The sequence below is a fragment of the Thalassophryne amazonica genome, chromosome 3, assembly GCF_902500255.1.
Source record: "Thalassophryne amazonica chromosome 3, fThaAma1.1, whole genome shotgun sequence".
Classification (NCBI taxonomy): domain Eukaryota; kingdom Metazoa; phylum Chordata; class Actinopteri; order Batrachoidiformes; family Batrachoididae; genus Thalassophryne; species Thalassophryne amazonica.
Window position 1 is genome coordinate 6,042,858 of NC_047105.1, and position 18,062 is coordinate 6,060,919.

The 18,062-nt window shown below is 40.3% G+C and overlaps 1 protein-coding gene across 1 annotated transcript in view; it reads right to left on the reverse strand.

Moving 5' to 3' along the window:
• The window catches only part of tasora (transcription activation suppressor a), a 186,615-nt gene that overhangs the window by 120,983 nt on the left and 47,570 nt on the right, over positions 1-18,062 (reverse strand). Inside the window, exon 3 of the mRNA XM_034165189.1 lies at positions 12,496-12,588. Coding sequence (XP_034021080.1) covers positions 12,496-12,588 — 93 coding nt within the window. The remainder of the gene's footprint in view (positions 1-12,495; positions 12,589-18,062) is intronic.

Genomic DNA, 18,062 nt, shown 5'->3' on the forward strand with positions numbered 1-18,062 from the left:
CGCAGACCGGAATGCCGCCGTGCAGAACGGAAATGGAAGAAAGATCAACTTCAAGTATCAGTGGGGATTTTAAGACATTCACTTGCGAATTATCAAGATGCTGTTAAGACTGCAAAATCAGAGTATATGGCAAATATTGTGTCTACAAATCTTAAGCCCCAGGTTCTTTTTAATGTTTTAAACAAGATTGTTAACCCCATTGATTCAACTGGTGCTGTTCCCTCTGTTTCTTTGTGTGAAAAATTGTCAATTTTTCAGTGACAAAATTTCACTCATTCGATCTTCTTTGCCAACTGTCATCGCTGACCCCTGCATCATTCCTGAGTGCACAGCTATTTTTAGTCAATTCGAGCCTATTTCTCTGTGTGAACTATCTAAAACTGTTCAGAGTTTAAGGCCTTCAGACTGTGCACTGGATTTCCTTCCTGCTAAGCTTGTGAAAGAAGTCCTTGATTCAGTTGGCCCTTGTATTTTACAGCTGATTAATGCTTCTCTGTCTTCAGGTGTCGTTCCTTGTTCCTTTAAACAGGCCATGATACAGCCCCTTTTTAAAAAACATAATTTGGACCCTGCTATTTTTTCTAATTATAGACCCATTTCTAAGACATCGTTTTTATCTAAAATACTTGAAAAGGTGGTCTATACTCAACTACAGTCGCACCTTACTGCATTTGACATAACTGAAAAGTTCCAGTCTGGTTTTAAACCTTTGCACAGCACTGAAACTGCTCTTTTAAAAGTTTTTAATGATCTTTTAATCATGGACACTGGCAGCTCAGCTGTGCTTGTGCTTTTGGATTTAACTGCAGCCTTTGACACTGTTGACCACCAGGTCTTATTATCTCGCCTTGAATCGTGTGTTGGATTAAATGGCACAGTGCTCAAATGGTTTAAGTCATATTTGACTGGTCAGTGCTTTTCTGTGAACCTTGGTCCCTCTGTGTCACAGAAAGCCCCTTTGACTTGTGGAGTACCTCAGGGTTCAATTTTAGGGCCAATTTTATTTTCGCTTTATTTGCTTCCTTTAGGATCAAGAAATATAACATTCAGTTTCACTGCTTTGCTGATGATGTGCAGATTTATCTACCTCTGAACCTTAAAACAAACTCATCTGCCATCCTACAGACTTGCTTTCAAGAAGTCAAAGACTGGATGTCTTTAAACTTTTTGAATCTAAATGAAAGCAAAACAGAGATTGTGGTCTTTGGTGACCTTGACCTTTCTGCCCTTGGTCCACTCGCCTCCTACTGTCGTTCATCTGCTAAGACCCTTGGTGTTTTTATAGACAGCTCTTTTAAATTCGAGAAGCAGATTAACACAGTGGTCAAAACAAGCTTCTTCCAGCTTAGACTTTTAAGTAAAATCAAGCGTTACCTGCCCCCAAATCAGCTGGAACAGGTTGTGCACGCCTTGATCACGTCTCGTTTAGACTACTGCAATTCTTTGTATGTTGGTCTTAATCAGTCGTCTCTGCATCGTCTCCAGATGGTGCAAAATGCAGCTGCGCGTCTGCTCACTGGAGCCAAATGGCACCAACACATTTCTCCTGTTTTAGCTTCACTGCACTGGTTGCCTGTTGCTTTTAGAATTGATTTTAAGATTTTGTTGCTTGTTTTTAAATCAATTCACGGTCAAGCCCCATTCTATTTATCTGATATGCTGTCATTGCACACTCCAGGAAGAGCTGTACGCTCCACGGACCAGAGTTTACTGGTCTGTCCCAGGTCTAAGTAAGGACCAGGGGAGACAGAGCCTTTGCTGTTGTGGGGCCCAAGCTCTGGAACTCTCTGCCATTGAATGTCCGACTGGCTCCTTCAGTTGACTCTTTTAAAGACATATCTTTTTGCACTGGCTTTTAATACAAGATGAGCTGAACACTGCCACATCTTTTACTGTCTTGTTGATTTATTTTGTTCTTGTATTTAATGATATAATTTTAAATCCTTTTATTGTACAGCACTTTGGGGCAGTGTTGACTTTTTGTAAATGTGCTTTATAAATAAACCTGACCTTGACCTATTGAGTAAAATATGATGATCCACAGTATCAAATGCAGCACTAAGATCCAGCAGCACCAACATTGTAGTGGTATCTGAGTCCATTGCTCGCAAAACGTCATTCACTACTTTAGTAAGTGCTGTCTCTATGGAGTGATATTTTCTAAAAGCAGACTGCAGTGGCTCAAAAAGTTTATTCTCAGTGAGGTAGTCCACGAGCTGTCGCAAAACCACTTTTTCCAGGATTTTAGAACAAAATGATAGATTTAATATCGGTCTATAATTTTTCAATACACTAGGGTCGAGATTGGATTTCTTAATTATTTAATCACTACAGACTGAAACATTTAGGAACAGATCCAGAAGTTAATGAGAGATTTCAAATTTCCAGCACAGTCGGCCCGAGAGTGGGCCACAGGTCCTTAAACAGTTTTGTTGTTATAGGATCAAGTAAACAGGTTGTGCTTTTAGTAGATGTCACGAGCTTTGTCAGCGCGCCCAGCGAGATACCATCAAAATCTGTAAATCTGGGTAACACCTCAGTGGGCACATCCACCTCCATAGCAGTATGCGGTGATCGGACCAAAGCCAGCTGAGATATGCTCAACCTAATATCCTCAATTTTCTTCTCGAAATACTCCAAGAAGTCCTGTGCTGAAAAGGGAGGGTGAATAAGAGGTGGCCGTCCATGAATGAGAAATTCTACAGTTTCAAACAAAAACTTTGAGTTATGCTTGTTTTTATTGATCAAATCAGAATAATAGGCACGCTTTGTAGCCAGTAGTGCATGCTTATAATCTAAGACAGCATCACGCCATGCAAGGTGGAACACCTAATTTACAACTATGCCATTTCCGTTCCAAACCTCGAGCCTTCTCCCTAAGGTCACGCAAGTAACCATTGAACCAAGGCGACTGTGCCTTGGGAAGGCGTGGCCTTAAAAGAGGAGGCACAACCTTATAGAGTGCAGCCTTGAGTGCTGAATTCAAGCCATCTGCAAGACTATCCACTGACTGAACATTGTCCAAACCTGAAGCCAAAATTTCAGGCAGTCTGGCTGCGACTTCAGTCATAGTTGAGGGATTAATGCGTCGCCGCAGAGATAGACAAGGCTTTCGGTCCACTAAACATGGCAACATAAATGAACACCTAATAAATGAGTGGTCAGAGACCACCGAGGCAAGAGGCAAAATGTCAATGTTCGTGAGAGCAAGGCCACGTGTGAGAACCAAATCAAGGGTATTTCCACTAATGTGTGTTGAATCCTGAATGCATTGCTGGAATCCCAACGCATCCACAAGTTCCATAAATGACTTGAAAAGGGGATCAGAGGGCTTATTTATATGAATGTTGAAGTCACCAATAATCAAAATGTTATCCGCACTTGCTGACAGGCTAGAGATGAACGCACCAAATTCATCTAAGAATTCAGAATATGGGCCAGGAGGCCTATAAACAGTGACAAAATAGCATGACTGATTTCCATACTTCTGACCCTGACAATATGTAGCATCATGGGCAGAGTGGAGAGTCAGGTGCTCAAACGAATTATATTTATGACCCCGAACAGTCAATAAGGTAAAATTAGATTTATAAATAAAAGCAACACCCCCCGCCTTGCTTCGCACCACGAGACATGTGACTAAATGTGTACCCTGGTGGGCAGGCCTCATTCAGAGGAAGAACAGCTGTGGGTTTGAGCCAGGTTTCACATAACCCAATCATGTCCAAGTGATGATCCATAATTAGATCGTTGATCAACAGAGATTTTGAGTACAGTGATCTGATGTTAATGAGACCCAAAGTGAAGACTTCTGTCGGTTTGACAGACTGACATCTTTGAGTAGGCCTGAGTATCTTAAAATCCACTGCACGTTTTCCATCCAGCGCCCGGAGAGTGTCAGAAACCACTGTTGACTACAATTCCCAGAAGCTGCAGTGCTCTGATGACGTGGGGGCCAAGCGGCGATGCGCTCAGCTGACCAGATAACCTGCACAGACAACCCAGTCCGATGGAATACAAACTTTCTCTGGGAGCCTCTGTGGACGCAACAAGGTAGGCGGAGCAAATCAAGCTCTCTGATAGCGAGAATGTCCCAAGGGATGTTGTTGTTCACGCTCCGTAGCTAGCTGCAGCGTAGCTTAGCATCGCGCTAGCCGAGGGAATGAAGTGCGGTGTCATACAGTGCAAAAAAGACACAATCAAAAATGGTTAAAAATGCACACTGAAGGACCAAGAACCACGTCAAGTACATACCCAAAGATAAAAAAATTACTCAAGCCACTAAAAACCAAGTTACAAACAAGAAAACTGGAGAAAAAACAGAGGAGCGGCGAACACACAACGCCAGTCTCCAATTGCATCACTTGTATTCCTTCAAACCCCCCCCCCCCCCCCCCCCCCCAAACACTGTCACCTTGGTTCAATGATTACTTGCGTGACCTCAAGCATAAGGCTAGAGGTCTAGAATGGAAATGGCATTGTTCAAAATTAGAAGTATTCCACCTTGCGTGGCATGACACTATCTTAGACTATAAGCATGCATTATTGGCTACAAAGCGGACCTATTACTCTGATTTAATAAAAAAAAACAAAAAAAAAACAAGCATAACTCAAAGTTCTTGTTCAACATGGTGGCAACACTTATTCATGGACAACCACCTGTAGTTCGCTCTCCTTTTATAGCACAAGATTTCCTGGATTACTTTGAGAAGAAAATAGAAGACATTAGGTTAAACATATCCCAGCATGCCTTAATCCAACTACTACCCCCTGCTATTGAAGTGGGCACCATTACTGAGGTATTACCTAGATTTACAGACTCTGACAGTATCTCACTAGGCATGCCGACGAAGCTCGTAACGTCAACAAAAAGCACAACCTGTTTAGTTGATCCTATAAAAACAAAACTGTTTAAGGACCTGTGGCCCACTCTTGGGCCGACTGTGCTGGAAATTATTAATCTTTCTTTAACTTCTGGATCTGATCCTAAATGTTTCAAATCTGCAGCAATTAAACCATTACTTAAGAAATCTAATCTTTACCCTAGTGTATTAAAAAACTATTGGCCGATATCAAATCTATAATTCTGCTCTAAAATTCTGGAAAAAGTGGTTTCACGGCAGCTCGTGGACTATCTTACTGAGAATAATCTCTTTGAGCCACTGCAGTCTGCTTTTAGAAAATATCATTCCACAGAGACGGCTCTCACTAAAGTGCTGAATGATCTTCTGCTTACAATGGACTCGGACACCACTACGGTTCTGGTGCTGTTAGGTATCAGTGCTACATTTGATACAGTGGATCATCATATTCTACTTGACAGGCTGGAAAATCATTTTGGGATTACTGGGAGTGCCCTTGCATGGCTGACGTCATACTTGACCAGTCGTTCTCACTGTGTTTTGTACAGTAACACTACCTCTAACCTTAGTGACATGAAATTTGGGGTTCCACAGGGGTCGGTCTTAGGACCCCTGCTTTTCTCCCTTTATATAGCACGCCTTGGGCACATATTGCGGCATTCTGGGTTTACCTTTCACTGCTATGCTGATGATACTCACTAATACATGCCGATAACTGCTGGTAATCTCGTTCACATAAAATCCTTACAAGATTGCCTTGCATCAGTGAGAAGTTGGATGTCTAGAAACTTCCTAATTGTAAACTCTGATAAGACTGAAATTATGGTTCTTGGTCCAGTGAGACACGGGCATCAATTTGACCAGTTAACGCTTAGTCTAGGCTCATGTGTCATACATCACACTGACAAAGTGAGGAACCTTGGGGTAATTTTTGATCCTTCGTTGTCCTTTGGCCTCCAAATTAGAAATATTACGAGGACTGCTTTCTTCCACCTGCAAAATATATAATGAAGATTCATCCCATCCTGTCTATGGCTGATGCTGAGACCCTGATCCATGCGTTCGTCTCTTCTAGACTGGACTACTGCAATGTTCTATTTTCTGGTTTACTGCAGTCCAGCATTAGGGCTCTCCAATTGGTTCAAAATGCTGCAGCCAGACTTTTGACACGAAGCACAAAGTTTGACCACATTACACACATTTTGGTATCCCTTCACTGGCTTCCTGTCCCAGTGAGATCAGATTTTAAGGTTCTGCTACTAGTCTATAAAATGGTTCACAAACTGGCACCTCCCTACCTAGCTGACCTAATTAAACCTTACATCCTGGCCCGGGCTTTGCGTTCTCAGGGTGCAGGACTACTTTGTGTCCCAAGGGTGAATACAAAGTCTGTGGGTCACAGAGCTTTCTCTTATCGTGCCCCTGTTCTGTGATATGATCTCGCATCAATGAAACAGTCAGATTCTGTCGAGACTTTCAAGTCAAGACTTAAGACGCACTTATTTTCCCTTTCATATGGCTAGCATACTGGTATAGTTTTATTTTACGCTTTTTACTCTTTTAAATCATTTAATTAGGAAATGGAGCGTGCCGCGGCCTCAACTTTACCTATCGATCGCGATCAGCTTAGTACATGGGTTAAAGCAATAAATTTTCATCTGACTGAAATTTTTGCCTGGCAAAAATCAATGCCAGCAATTCCCTAAAATGTGGCGTAATGGGGGCACACTTTTTTCCTCAATAAATACAATAAACACATTATACAGTATACAAATCTATTCTAAATAGCCTCTAAGGAGAGACAGACAAAGCATAAAAAGAATGCAAAACTTGAACATAAAGGTACATAAAAGGGTGGTGGGGGTGGGATGTAGTCTTGATTCTGGGGGGTCTGGGGGTGCTCCCCCAGAACATTTTTTAAAGGCCAAGTCAAATTTTGTGTATTCTGGTGAATTTTAACAGGTATGAAGCCCTCTGAAACAAATAAAACTCACTTCAACCTGTAAAGTAAAAACACAGTATTGATTATGGGGGGGGGGTGCTCCCCCCCAATTTTTTTTAAAAGAGCAAGTTAAATTTTGTACATTCTGGTGAATTTTAAGTATGAAGCCCTCTGAAAACAAATAAAAGTTACGTCAATCTGTGAAGTAAAAACACACTATTGGGATTTTATTGGGACCAACAGAACATAAAATCTCTTTATTCGCCGATGATGTCATCCTTTTTCTGTCAAAGTTGCAACAATCAATACCAATCCTTTTGAAAATAATTATGTCATTTAGTAATATTTCAGGCTATAAAATTAACAGAAACAAGTCTTCTATCTTGTTACTGAATGCTTATGAGAGAGCCAACCCACTTCCAGAAGTATTACAATTTAATGTAACAACACAGTTTGAGTATTTAGGAATACAAATTCTACCAGACCTAAAACATTTAAGCCCAGGTTACACATAGACGGTTTTGTCAGCAGGTAGTACGTAGACCGAAGTTCGTGGTAGTCCCGGCTGTTTTCGCGGTGGAAAGGGGCGGAGCATTTCGCCGGCGTTTTGAGCGCCGTACTAGCCGCAAATACGCGGATAAAACGCCGCTAAATCCGCCGAATAAAGTGGAGTTTTGACGCCGTAGCATCCGGCACACGTCAGGCAATGGGGGTTAATACCCAGTTCTATCCTTTACAATCGCAGGTTAAGACGCGCGTGAGAATGGCGGTGTTCTGCAGCCGCCGATAATGCCCTGTGTACCGCTGGATTTATCCAGGCAAATCCTGCATTAGTGCAGGAACTTTTGCATATAGGCACCGCCCCCAGAGTACAATAGGCTGAAGCAGCTGTCAGTGCAGGGGGAGGGAGCTCATCTCTCAGCCTTTTCTTTTCTCTCCTTTTCCCCTCCTCAACGTGTTGCTCTATCTCCACCACAGGACTACCCTCTGCTTCTGAACCAGACCTCTTGGTAAATCCTTGCTGCTGCCAATTTTATTTTAGGAGGCATACTGGAGCTTCTCTGCAAAAATATTTGGAACTGGCCGCGAGTGAGAGACCTGCATGCAGTGCGCTAGCATTTTTATACTGACCACCGCCTATCGGCCGTTTGGAACGCCGTTAACCGGGAGGTGGCGTTTAGAACAGCGTACTGTCCGCTAGCACCGCCGTTTTGTCTGCCTCTGTCGCCGGTTAAAACGCCTTTGAGGACGCCGATGTGGGCTCTATCACCGTTTTACACGTCGTTGGTTAGGGATACAACGCCAGCCGCCAATTACGGCGGTGTAAACTGCGGCACTACAGGAAGGGGTGGGATGACACAGCGATTAAAAAGTATCAAACGCCGTTGTTCGCGTTGTCTCCGTCATCAGGCCACTTCTCCGGGAGCGCTCCCGGAATTATTCGACATGTTGAATAATTTTTTTGACGACCAAAACACGCCCCTGTGCGCCGGCGTTAACTACGGCGTTTGATCCCTAAACGGCCCGGAGGGGGCAAAATCTCTGGCGGGACGCTTCCGGGAGAGTTTACCGTCTATGTGTAAACGGGGCTTTAGTTGAGACTAATTACAGTCTTGCATTGACTGATGTAAATAATTCAATTGAGAGATGGATGCCATTAATAATATCTTTCAATGGAAGAATTAATGTGTTGAAAATGAATATACTGCCTAAGTTACTTTTTTTATTTCAAAATCTTCCTCTACCACCTCCTCCTGACTTCTTTTCACAAATGAAAAAAATTATAATAAGGTTTATATGGAATAACAGAAAGTCCAGACTGCGTTTGTCCTTACTATATCTTCCCTATGACGCTGGAGGCTTGAAATGCTCAAATTTTCAGTTGTATTATTGGGCCATACAGTTGAGATGTATGATGTTCTACTACACAAACCATCACCCAGATTGGGTGGATATGGAAAGTCAAGGATTGAATGTGACACTCCCTTCTTACTTACATTCAAATACAATGACACGACTATTAAAACAAACAAAAAATCCAATTCTCGAAACACAATTAAAGTGTGGTGAGATGTGCGAATTTTTTTTGAGAGAATCAACCAATTTATCTCAATTTAGTCCAATATGGGGCACTCAATTATTTATACCAGGTAGAGCAGACTCAACATTTAAATCACGGAAGGACAAAGGACTTGCAACAATTCAAGATCTCTACATGCCAAAATCTGATACATTAATGAGCTTCATGGAACTACAACATAGATTTCATATAAGTAATAAACATTTCTTTAAATATCTACAGCTCAGAAGCTTTATAAGTTCAAGTCAAGAAAATGCAACAACCAAACCTATCAAATCCGTTTTGGAAGAAACAATAGTAAAAGACAGTCAGAAAAAGGGATTAATATCTAAACTGTACACTTTGCTAATTTCTGAAGTAAATGAAAGTTCACGTGGTAGACTGGATGCTTGGAGGGAAGATTTGTCTCTACAGATATCTGAGGAAGACTGGCAATCCGCATGTGTTTTAGCACAAACCCGATCTATCAATATACGGCTGCGGCTAATTCAATACAAATGGTTAATGCAATTTTATATCACGCCAGTAGATCTTAACAGGTACAACAAAAATATTCCTGATGTGTGCTCAAAATGTGCAGACCATAGAGGATCGATAGTCCATTACATGTGGCACTGTAGTCATATTGCACTGTTCTGGGGTGAGATAAGAGATGTCCTGGAAAAAATAATTTCTAAGCAAATAATATTAGATCCAAAATTATTTTTAATGGGTGTATATCCAGAAAAACACAAATACACTAAAAGTGAACGGATATTTATAGACTTAAGTCTTTTGATTGCTAAAAAATGCATATCACTACTTTGGAAAAGAAATCATAGACCAACTGTCACTCAGTGGATACGACAGATGCTTTCAACCCTTACCTTAGAAAAAATTTCATACATTCTCAAGGGCAAACAGGAGATTTTCGAAAATGTTTGGAATCCTTTCATAATGTATGTTAAAGATTAAAAACTATTGGAGAATGATTCAAAGGACTAAAAAGAAACTGTAACCCTGGGATGTGTAAAGTTTTGCAAAATTGTTTTGTTAAATCACATTACTGTCAGTAAATGCAATACGAGATTGCATAGGCTTGATATATGCACCATGTTTGTTGTTTGTTTTGTGATTGTTAAACTATGTACAAAATATTAATAAAAATATTTTGGTAAAAAAAAAAAAAAAAAAAAACCACTATTGATTATGGGGGGCCGGGGGTGCTCCCCCAGAATTTTTTATTTATTTATTTTTTTTTTAAAAGAGCAAGCCAAATTTAGTATATTCTGGTGAATTTTAATGGGTATGAAGTCCTCTGAAACAAAGAAAACTCACTTCAAACTGTTAAGTAAAAATTCTTTGTCTTCTGTAGTATTTTGATCCGTTCTAATCCGGCGAATGCGCCAAAAGGGTGCTGTGTCACTGGCTGTACAGTCAATAAAATACAAAATTAGGGCCTAAAGCAACTGACGTTCTGCTGTGCACAAAGTAACACTGTTACCAGTTTTGAAAACACATGCGCACTGAGAAACTCAAAACTAGCTTATTCACATTTAATCAGTAAAATGCTCTCACTCCTAAAACAAATTTGGGCTGCAACTAACGATTATTTTAGTAATCGATTAATCTTTTTTTTTTGTTGTTGTTTGTTTTTTTACTTACTGTGAGTTTTGCCATTACTTCTTGAAGTGAGTTATTAAAAAGCGTTTATCTATGCGACACTTCTTATAAAGGAACTAGCAAGAGAACCATCAAAAGAACCCCTGAATGTGGTGTCGCTGACAGTGATCGCTTCATTATAACTGCCGCTGGCGGCTTTGAGAGCTCAATTGTCAATGATTTATTGTCACCATTTTAATATTGTTGTGTCTGTCTATAGTTGATTTTATATATTTTATATCTTTTTCTCCATAATTTAGGAGGCTCAATAAATCAAATCAAATCTATCACGCAACAACGTTTGACCTTGTAACAAAGTTATGATGTTATATTGTCGTCAAAAACATACTTGGAGCAATGTTTTGTTTTATTTTGCACATATATACATCACCGACACACCACAGAGATTTCCATCAGGTTTCATCTGATTATGAGCATTTTTAGATGCCTACAGCAACTATCTCAACCACTGACAACATATTACAACAAGAGTCCACAAAAGTATTTTAAAGGCCTGACTAAAGTGTAATATGTTATATTTAATAAGATATTTTCATGAAAAAAGACACAAATGTGCAGTTTACTGCATTTTATTTTTTTCTTCTGTAAAAACACAGCTTAGATGTGGTTTGACCAAAACAAATTGTCATTAAACTTAAATAAAACAGTTGTATATAATTCTCATTTTACATTACTTAGTCCACATTTCATTTTATTTTACCTTATGTTTATATTAGTTGTACATATACTCTGAATAATTTACCGTTGAATTTCACTATCTTTTATTTGGCTAAAAATTACTCGCACCACGGAAAGCACCTTTTTGGAGTTGCACTCAAATCTCGTTGTAATGCAAATTACAATGACAATAAAGGCGATTCTGATTCTTCTGATTATTATTATTATTAATATATAAATAAAAATAAATTACAATTCATAATAATACATTTGACTCTTTTACAACAACAAACACTAAGCCATTAATTATTTATTACACAGAAAACATGCACACAAACTGTGCTGAGATGCGAACAGCTTAAAGCTAACTTCAACATTGAAAACGCCATAGACATGCTAACGCGTTAGTATCAGTCCCGTTTTTAAGTTATAAAATACATCTATCAAGTGTTTTAGAAGGCCATAACAGGTCGGTTTAATATATAAAAAAGTTAAATATTAGTCTCAGACATATGCTCTTTAGGATTTTGGCGGGGAAAAATTAAGATAAAGCGACAAACCATCGAAGCAGAGTCGAATCATTGCTTCATTGGTTCAAAGCAAAGCCACGCCTCGCTCTACTTGGCGAGTGTCTGCCAATGTTCTCACGAAGACAGGGAGGAGAAGGACCGCGGCTCATGGCAAGCAATAAACACAGCGGAGAGGAAGGAAAATTCACACAGTCCCTTCCTCCACAGTCCACACTAACATTGCTGCTGCTTTGATTAGCGCAGAATGGGATGTTGCTTTGACAGTAAGAGTATCATATTTCGGCCCCAAAACACGCATGACACCACGTGCGTGAGTATGTGTGGTTAAATTTTCCAAATGACGGAAATCTGTCATGGTGATGGAGAACTTTAACGCATGCCATAGTATTTCTTCTGTTTTTCTTGTTGATTAATGCTGACAAATTATACTGTATTTCTTGTCTTTCTGATGGCTGATTTTGTTTTCTCCCTGTTTAAGGTGCAGCTCCATCCAGAGATGGGTGTGGTATTTGTGCTGGAGACCCTCCTGTCCTGTGCACCAACAGCATTTTGCTCTGTAATTTATGTCTGTAGCATGGCCCAGGCAGAGGGTCACCCCTTTGAGTCTGGTCTGCTTGAGGTTTCTTCCTCAGAGGGAGTTTTTCCTTACCACTGTTGCTCTGGGGGTTAGTAAGGTTAGACCATACTTGTGTGAAGCACCTCGAGGCAACTCTGTTGAGATTTGGCGCTATATAAATAAAGGAAAAAATGTTGTAGACTCACCTGGACAGGATCAGCCAATAAGAAGCAGTAGCTGTCCTCCAGCTCCTTGTCCGTCCTCCCCTCCGCCTTCATCGCTCTCCTCTTCTCCACAAACTGACAGAGTAAAAATCATCGTTACTGAATTAACATCGTAGTCTCTAAAACTATGGTGATAATCAGACACTAAACAAAGACAAAATTTTAAACGTTTTCAGTTATTTTTGCAGATGTTATATATATATACACACATATACATACACAGAGTGAGAAAAATAAGTATCTGAACACCCTGCGGTTTTGCAAGTTCTCTCACTTAGAAATCATTAGGGGTCTGAAATTTTCATCTTAGGTGCATGTCCACTGTGAGAGACATAAAAAAAATCCAGAAATCACAATGTATGATTTTTTTAATAATTTATTTGTATGTTACTGCTGCAAACAAGTATTTGACCACCTGTGAAAATCAATGTTAATATTTGGTACAGTAGCCTTTGTTTGCAATTACAGAGGTCAAATGTTTCCTATATACATATATATAAAGAGTTCAGATGCAAAACCCAGTACCTCCAAAACCATAAATTTTTAGTTGAGGCCAACATGTACTTAGCTGCAAGTTCATATTGTAAAAAATCAGTTATTATTTGCAAAAATCTGGGTGATAAGGAAAAATTTGAATATAGGTGATAAATAAAATAGAATAACAGAACATAAATATTTAACTGTTTAAAAAAAAAAAAAAAAAAAAACATGCTCTGTGCATGAGCAGGGGAGGTGATGGTCCAGCGGTTAAAGAGTTGCGCTTGAGACCAGAGGATCCTCGGTTCAAATCCCAGCCTGACTGGAAAATCACAAAGGGCAAGGTCCTTAACCCCTAGTTTCTCCCGGTGTGTAGTGAGCGCCTTGCATGGCAGCACCCTGACATCGGGGTGAATGTGAGGCACTGATGTGTAAAGCGCTTTGAGCATCTGATGCAGATGGAAAAGCGCTATACAACTCCTGTCAAAAATTATGGAATCACCGGCCTCGGAGGATGTTCATTCAGTTGTTTAATTTTGTAGAAAAAAAGCAGATCACAGACATGACACAAAACTAAAGTCATTTCAAATGGCAACTTTCTGGCTTTAAGAAACACTATAAGAAATCAGGAAAAATAATTGTGGCAGTCAGTAACGGTTACTTTTTTTAGACCAAACAGAGAGAAAAAAATATGGAATCACTTCATTCTGAGGAAAAAATTATGGAATCATGAAAAACAAAAGAACGCTCCAACACATCACTAGTATTTTGTTGCACCACCTCTGGCTTTTATAACAGCTTGCAGTCTCTGAGGCATGGACTTAATGAGTGACAAACAGTACTCTTCATCAATCTGGCTCCAACTTTCTCTGATTGCTGTTGCCAGATCAACTTTGCAGGTTGGAGCCTTGTCATGGACCATTTTCTACAACTTCCACCAAAGATTTTCAATTGGATTAAGATCCAGACTATTTGCAGGCCATGACATTGACCCTATGTTGTTGTGTGTTGGGGGGGTGTGGCTGGACATTTTGGTGTTCTTTTCTTTGCTCTCCAGGTGGTATGAAAACTGATTTGTCTGTGGAGAAGGTGCTGACAGAAGAGTCCTTCACCCTCATCAACATTATGTGCAGCACCTGTGGATGGTGCTCACATGCAACCTTAAAGACTTTCAGCTGAAGCAGATAATTGGATGGCGTTCTGCATTTAAGCCATGTGTGATTCAAGCAGAATTGCCGGGAACTCGACCTTGTGATGTTCGTTTGTGAGAAGCTGAGGACCGCGCCTGGGTTTGACCGAGCCTGTGAAGCAGGAAGGATGAGGGACACATGCTGTCACCACACATCAGAGGTGATTAATTGTTTGACTACTTGTTGATAGTAACTTGGTATTTTGTTATGCAGTAGATTTGAATTGTGATGAGAATTGTGCAGCTCGCTTCTCACTGCTGTGGCGTGCGGACAAGTGATCCTCCACCTGTTGTGAGAAGCTGCTCATTTGCATAAAGCTTAAAATATAGACCTGAATGTGTTGCTGATGGTGTGTGTCTTTTGAAGGATATTAGTTCTAACTGCTGACTTACCTCACCTCTTCTATCCTTCGCAGAGAGTCGGTTTGTCGTGTCCACCTGGGGGGTGTTTGGCGGTAACACTGAGTCCAGAAGCGCCGGGCTTCGATCCTTTTGGGCACTGGAGAGTGTGCCAGCCTTCACTCCACCAGAATGACGCTGTTTTAGTTTCTACACTTTATTATGCACCAGAGGGTGAAAAAATAAATTGTTTTTGTTATTGGAACCGCTTTCTGGTTGTTTTAGCGCTGGGTTCCGTCAGAAGCAGGTCCGCTCCTCAACCCGCGTCGACACATAACATATGTGCCTTTTTGCAAGGAATGTTTTCACAGTTTTTACTCTATGGCAAGATGCATTATCATCTTGAAAAATGATTTCATCATCCCCAAACAAGTACAAGTAAGCCTGCAGTCTGAGAGCGAAGCGCACTATTGGGGTGATATGGTACTATGAGGTCCCTAAGATAAGATGGGACCTGATTATTCAAAACCTTATAAGTAAGAAGAAGAATTTTAAATTCTATTCTAGAATTAACAGAAAGCCAATGAAGAGAGGCCAATATGGGTGAGATGTGCTCTCTCCTTCTAGTCCCTGTTAGCACTCTAGCTGCAGCATTTTGAATTAACTGAAGGCTTTTCAGGGAACTTTAAGGACAACCTGATAATGAATTACAATAGTCCAGCCTAGAGGAAATAAAAGCATGAATTAGTTTTTCAGCATCACTCTGAGACAAGACCTTTCTAATTTTAGAGATATTGCGCAAATGCAAAAAAGCAGTCCTACATATTTGTTTAATATGCGCATTGAATGACATATCCTGATCAAAAATGACTCCAAGATTTCTCACAGTATTACTAGAGGTCAGGGTAATGCCATCCAGAGTAAGGATCTGGTTAGACACCATGTTTCTAAGATTTGTGGGGCCAAGTATAATAACTTCAGTTTTATCTGAGTTTAAAAGCAGGAAATTAGAGGTCATCCATGTCTTTATGTCTGTAAGACAATCCTGCAGTTTAGCTAATTGGTGTGTGTCCTCTGGCTTCATGAAGAGATAAAGCTGGGTATCATCTGCGTAACAATGAAAATTTAAGCAATGCCGTCTAATAATACTGCCTAAGGGAAACATGTATAAAGTGAATAAAATTGGTCCTAGCACAGAACCTTGCGGAACTCCATAATTAGCAGTCTGTGAAGAAGATTCCCCATTTACATGAACAAATTGTAATCTATTAGATAAATATGATTCAAACCACTGCAGCGCAGTGCCTTTAATACCTATGACATGCTCTAATCTCTGTAATAAAATTTTATGGTCAACAGTATCAAAAGCAGCACTGAGGTCTAACAGAACAAGCACAGAGATGAGTCCACTGTCTGAGGCCATAAGAAGATCATTTGTAACCTTCACTGTTTCTGTCCTATGATGAATTCTAAAACCTGACTGAAACTCTTCAAATAGACCATTCCTCTGTAGATGATCAGTTAGCTGTTTTACAACTACCCTTTCAAGAATTTTTGAGAGAAAAGGAAGGTTGAAGATTGGCCTATAATTAGCTAAGATAGCTGGGTCAAGTGATGGCTTTTTAAGTAATGGTTTATTTACTGCCACCTTAAAAGCCTGTGGTACATAGCCAACTAACAAAGATAGATTGATCATATTTAAGATCGAAGCATTAAATAATGGTAGGGCTTCCTTGAGCAGCCTGGTAGGAATGGGGTCTAATAAACATGTTGATGGTTTGGATGAAGTAACTAATGAAAATAACTCAGACAGAACAATCGGAGAGAAAGAGTCTAACCAAATACCGGCATCACTGAAAGCAGCCAAAGATAACGATACGTCTTTGGGATGGTTATGAGTAATTTTTTCTCTAATAGTTAAAATTTTGTTAACAAAGAAAGTCATGAAGTCATTACTAGTTAAAGTTACTGGAATACTCAGCTCAACAGAGCTCTGACTCTTTGTCAGCCTGGCTACAGTGCTGAAAAGAAACCTGGGGTTGTTCTTATTTTCTTCAATTAGTGATGAGTAGTAAGATGTCTTAGCTTTACAGAGGGCTTTTTATAGAGCAACAGACTCTTTTTCCAGGCTAAGTGAAGATCTTCTAAATTAGTGAGACGCCATTTCCTCTCCAACTTACGGGTTATCTGCTTTAAGCTACGAGTTTGAGAGTTATACCAAGGAGTCAGACACTTCTGATTTAAAGCTCTCTTTTTCAGAGGAGCTACAGCATCCAAAGTTGTCTTCAATGAGGATGTAAAACTATTGACGAGATACTCTATCTCCCTTACAGAGTTTAGGTAGCAACTCTGCACTGTGTTGGTATATGGCATTAGAGAACATAAAGAAGGAATCATATCCTTAAACCTAGTTACAGCGCTTTCTGAAAGACTTCTAGTGTAATGAAACTTATTCCCCACTGCTGGGTAGTCCATCAGAGTAAATGTAAATGTTATTAAGAAATGATCAGACAGAAGGGAGTTTTCAGGGAATACTGTTAAGTCTTCTATTTCCATACCATAAGTCAGAACAAGATCTAAGATATGATTAAAGTGGTGGGTGGACTCATTTACTTTTTGAGCAAAGCCAATAGAGTCTAATAATACACTCAACAAAAATATAAACGCAACACTTTTGGTTTTGCTCCCATTTTGTATGAGATGAACTCAAAGATCTAAAACTTTTTCCACATACACAATATCACCATTTCCCTCAAATATTGTTCACAAACCAGTTTAAATCTGTGATAGTGAGCACTTCTCCTTTGCTGAGATAATCCATCCCACCTCACAGGTGTGCCATATCAAGATGCTGATTAGACACCATGATTAGTGCACAGGTGTGCCTTAGACTGTCCACAGTAAAAGGCCACTCTGAAAGGTGCAGTTTTATCACACAGCACAATGCCACAGATGTCGCAAGATTTGAGGGAGCGTGCAATTGTCATGCTGACAGCAGGAATGTCAACCAGAGCTGTTGCTCGTGTATTGAATGTTCATTTCTCTACCATAAGCCGTCTCCAAAGGCGTTTCAGAGAATTTGGCAGTACATCCAACCAGCCTCACAACCACAGACCACGTGTAACCACACCAGCCCAGGACCTCCACATCCAGCATGTTCACTTCCAAGATCGTCTGAGACCAGCCACTCAGACAGCTCCTGGAACAATCGGTTTGCATAACCAAAGAATTTCTGCACAAACTGTCAGAAACCGTCTCAGGGAAGCTCATCTGCATGCTCGTCGTCCTCATCGGGGTCTCGACCTGACTCCAGTTCGTCGTCGTAACCAATTTGAGTGGGCAAATGCTCACATTCGCTGCCGTTTGGCACGTTGGCGAGGTGTTCTCTTCACGGATGATGCGAAGGAGATGTGTTGCACTGCATGAGGCAAATGGTGGTCACACCAGATACTGACTGGTTTCCCCCCCCAATAAAACAAAGCTGCACCTTTCAGAGTGGCCTTTTATTGTGGGCAGTCTAAGGCAAACCTGTGCACTAATCATG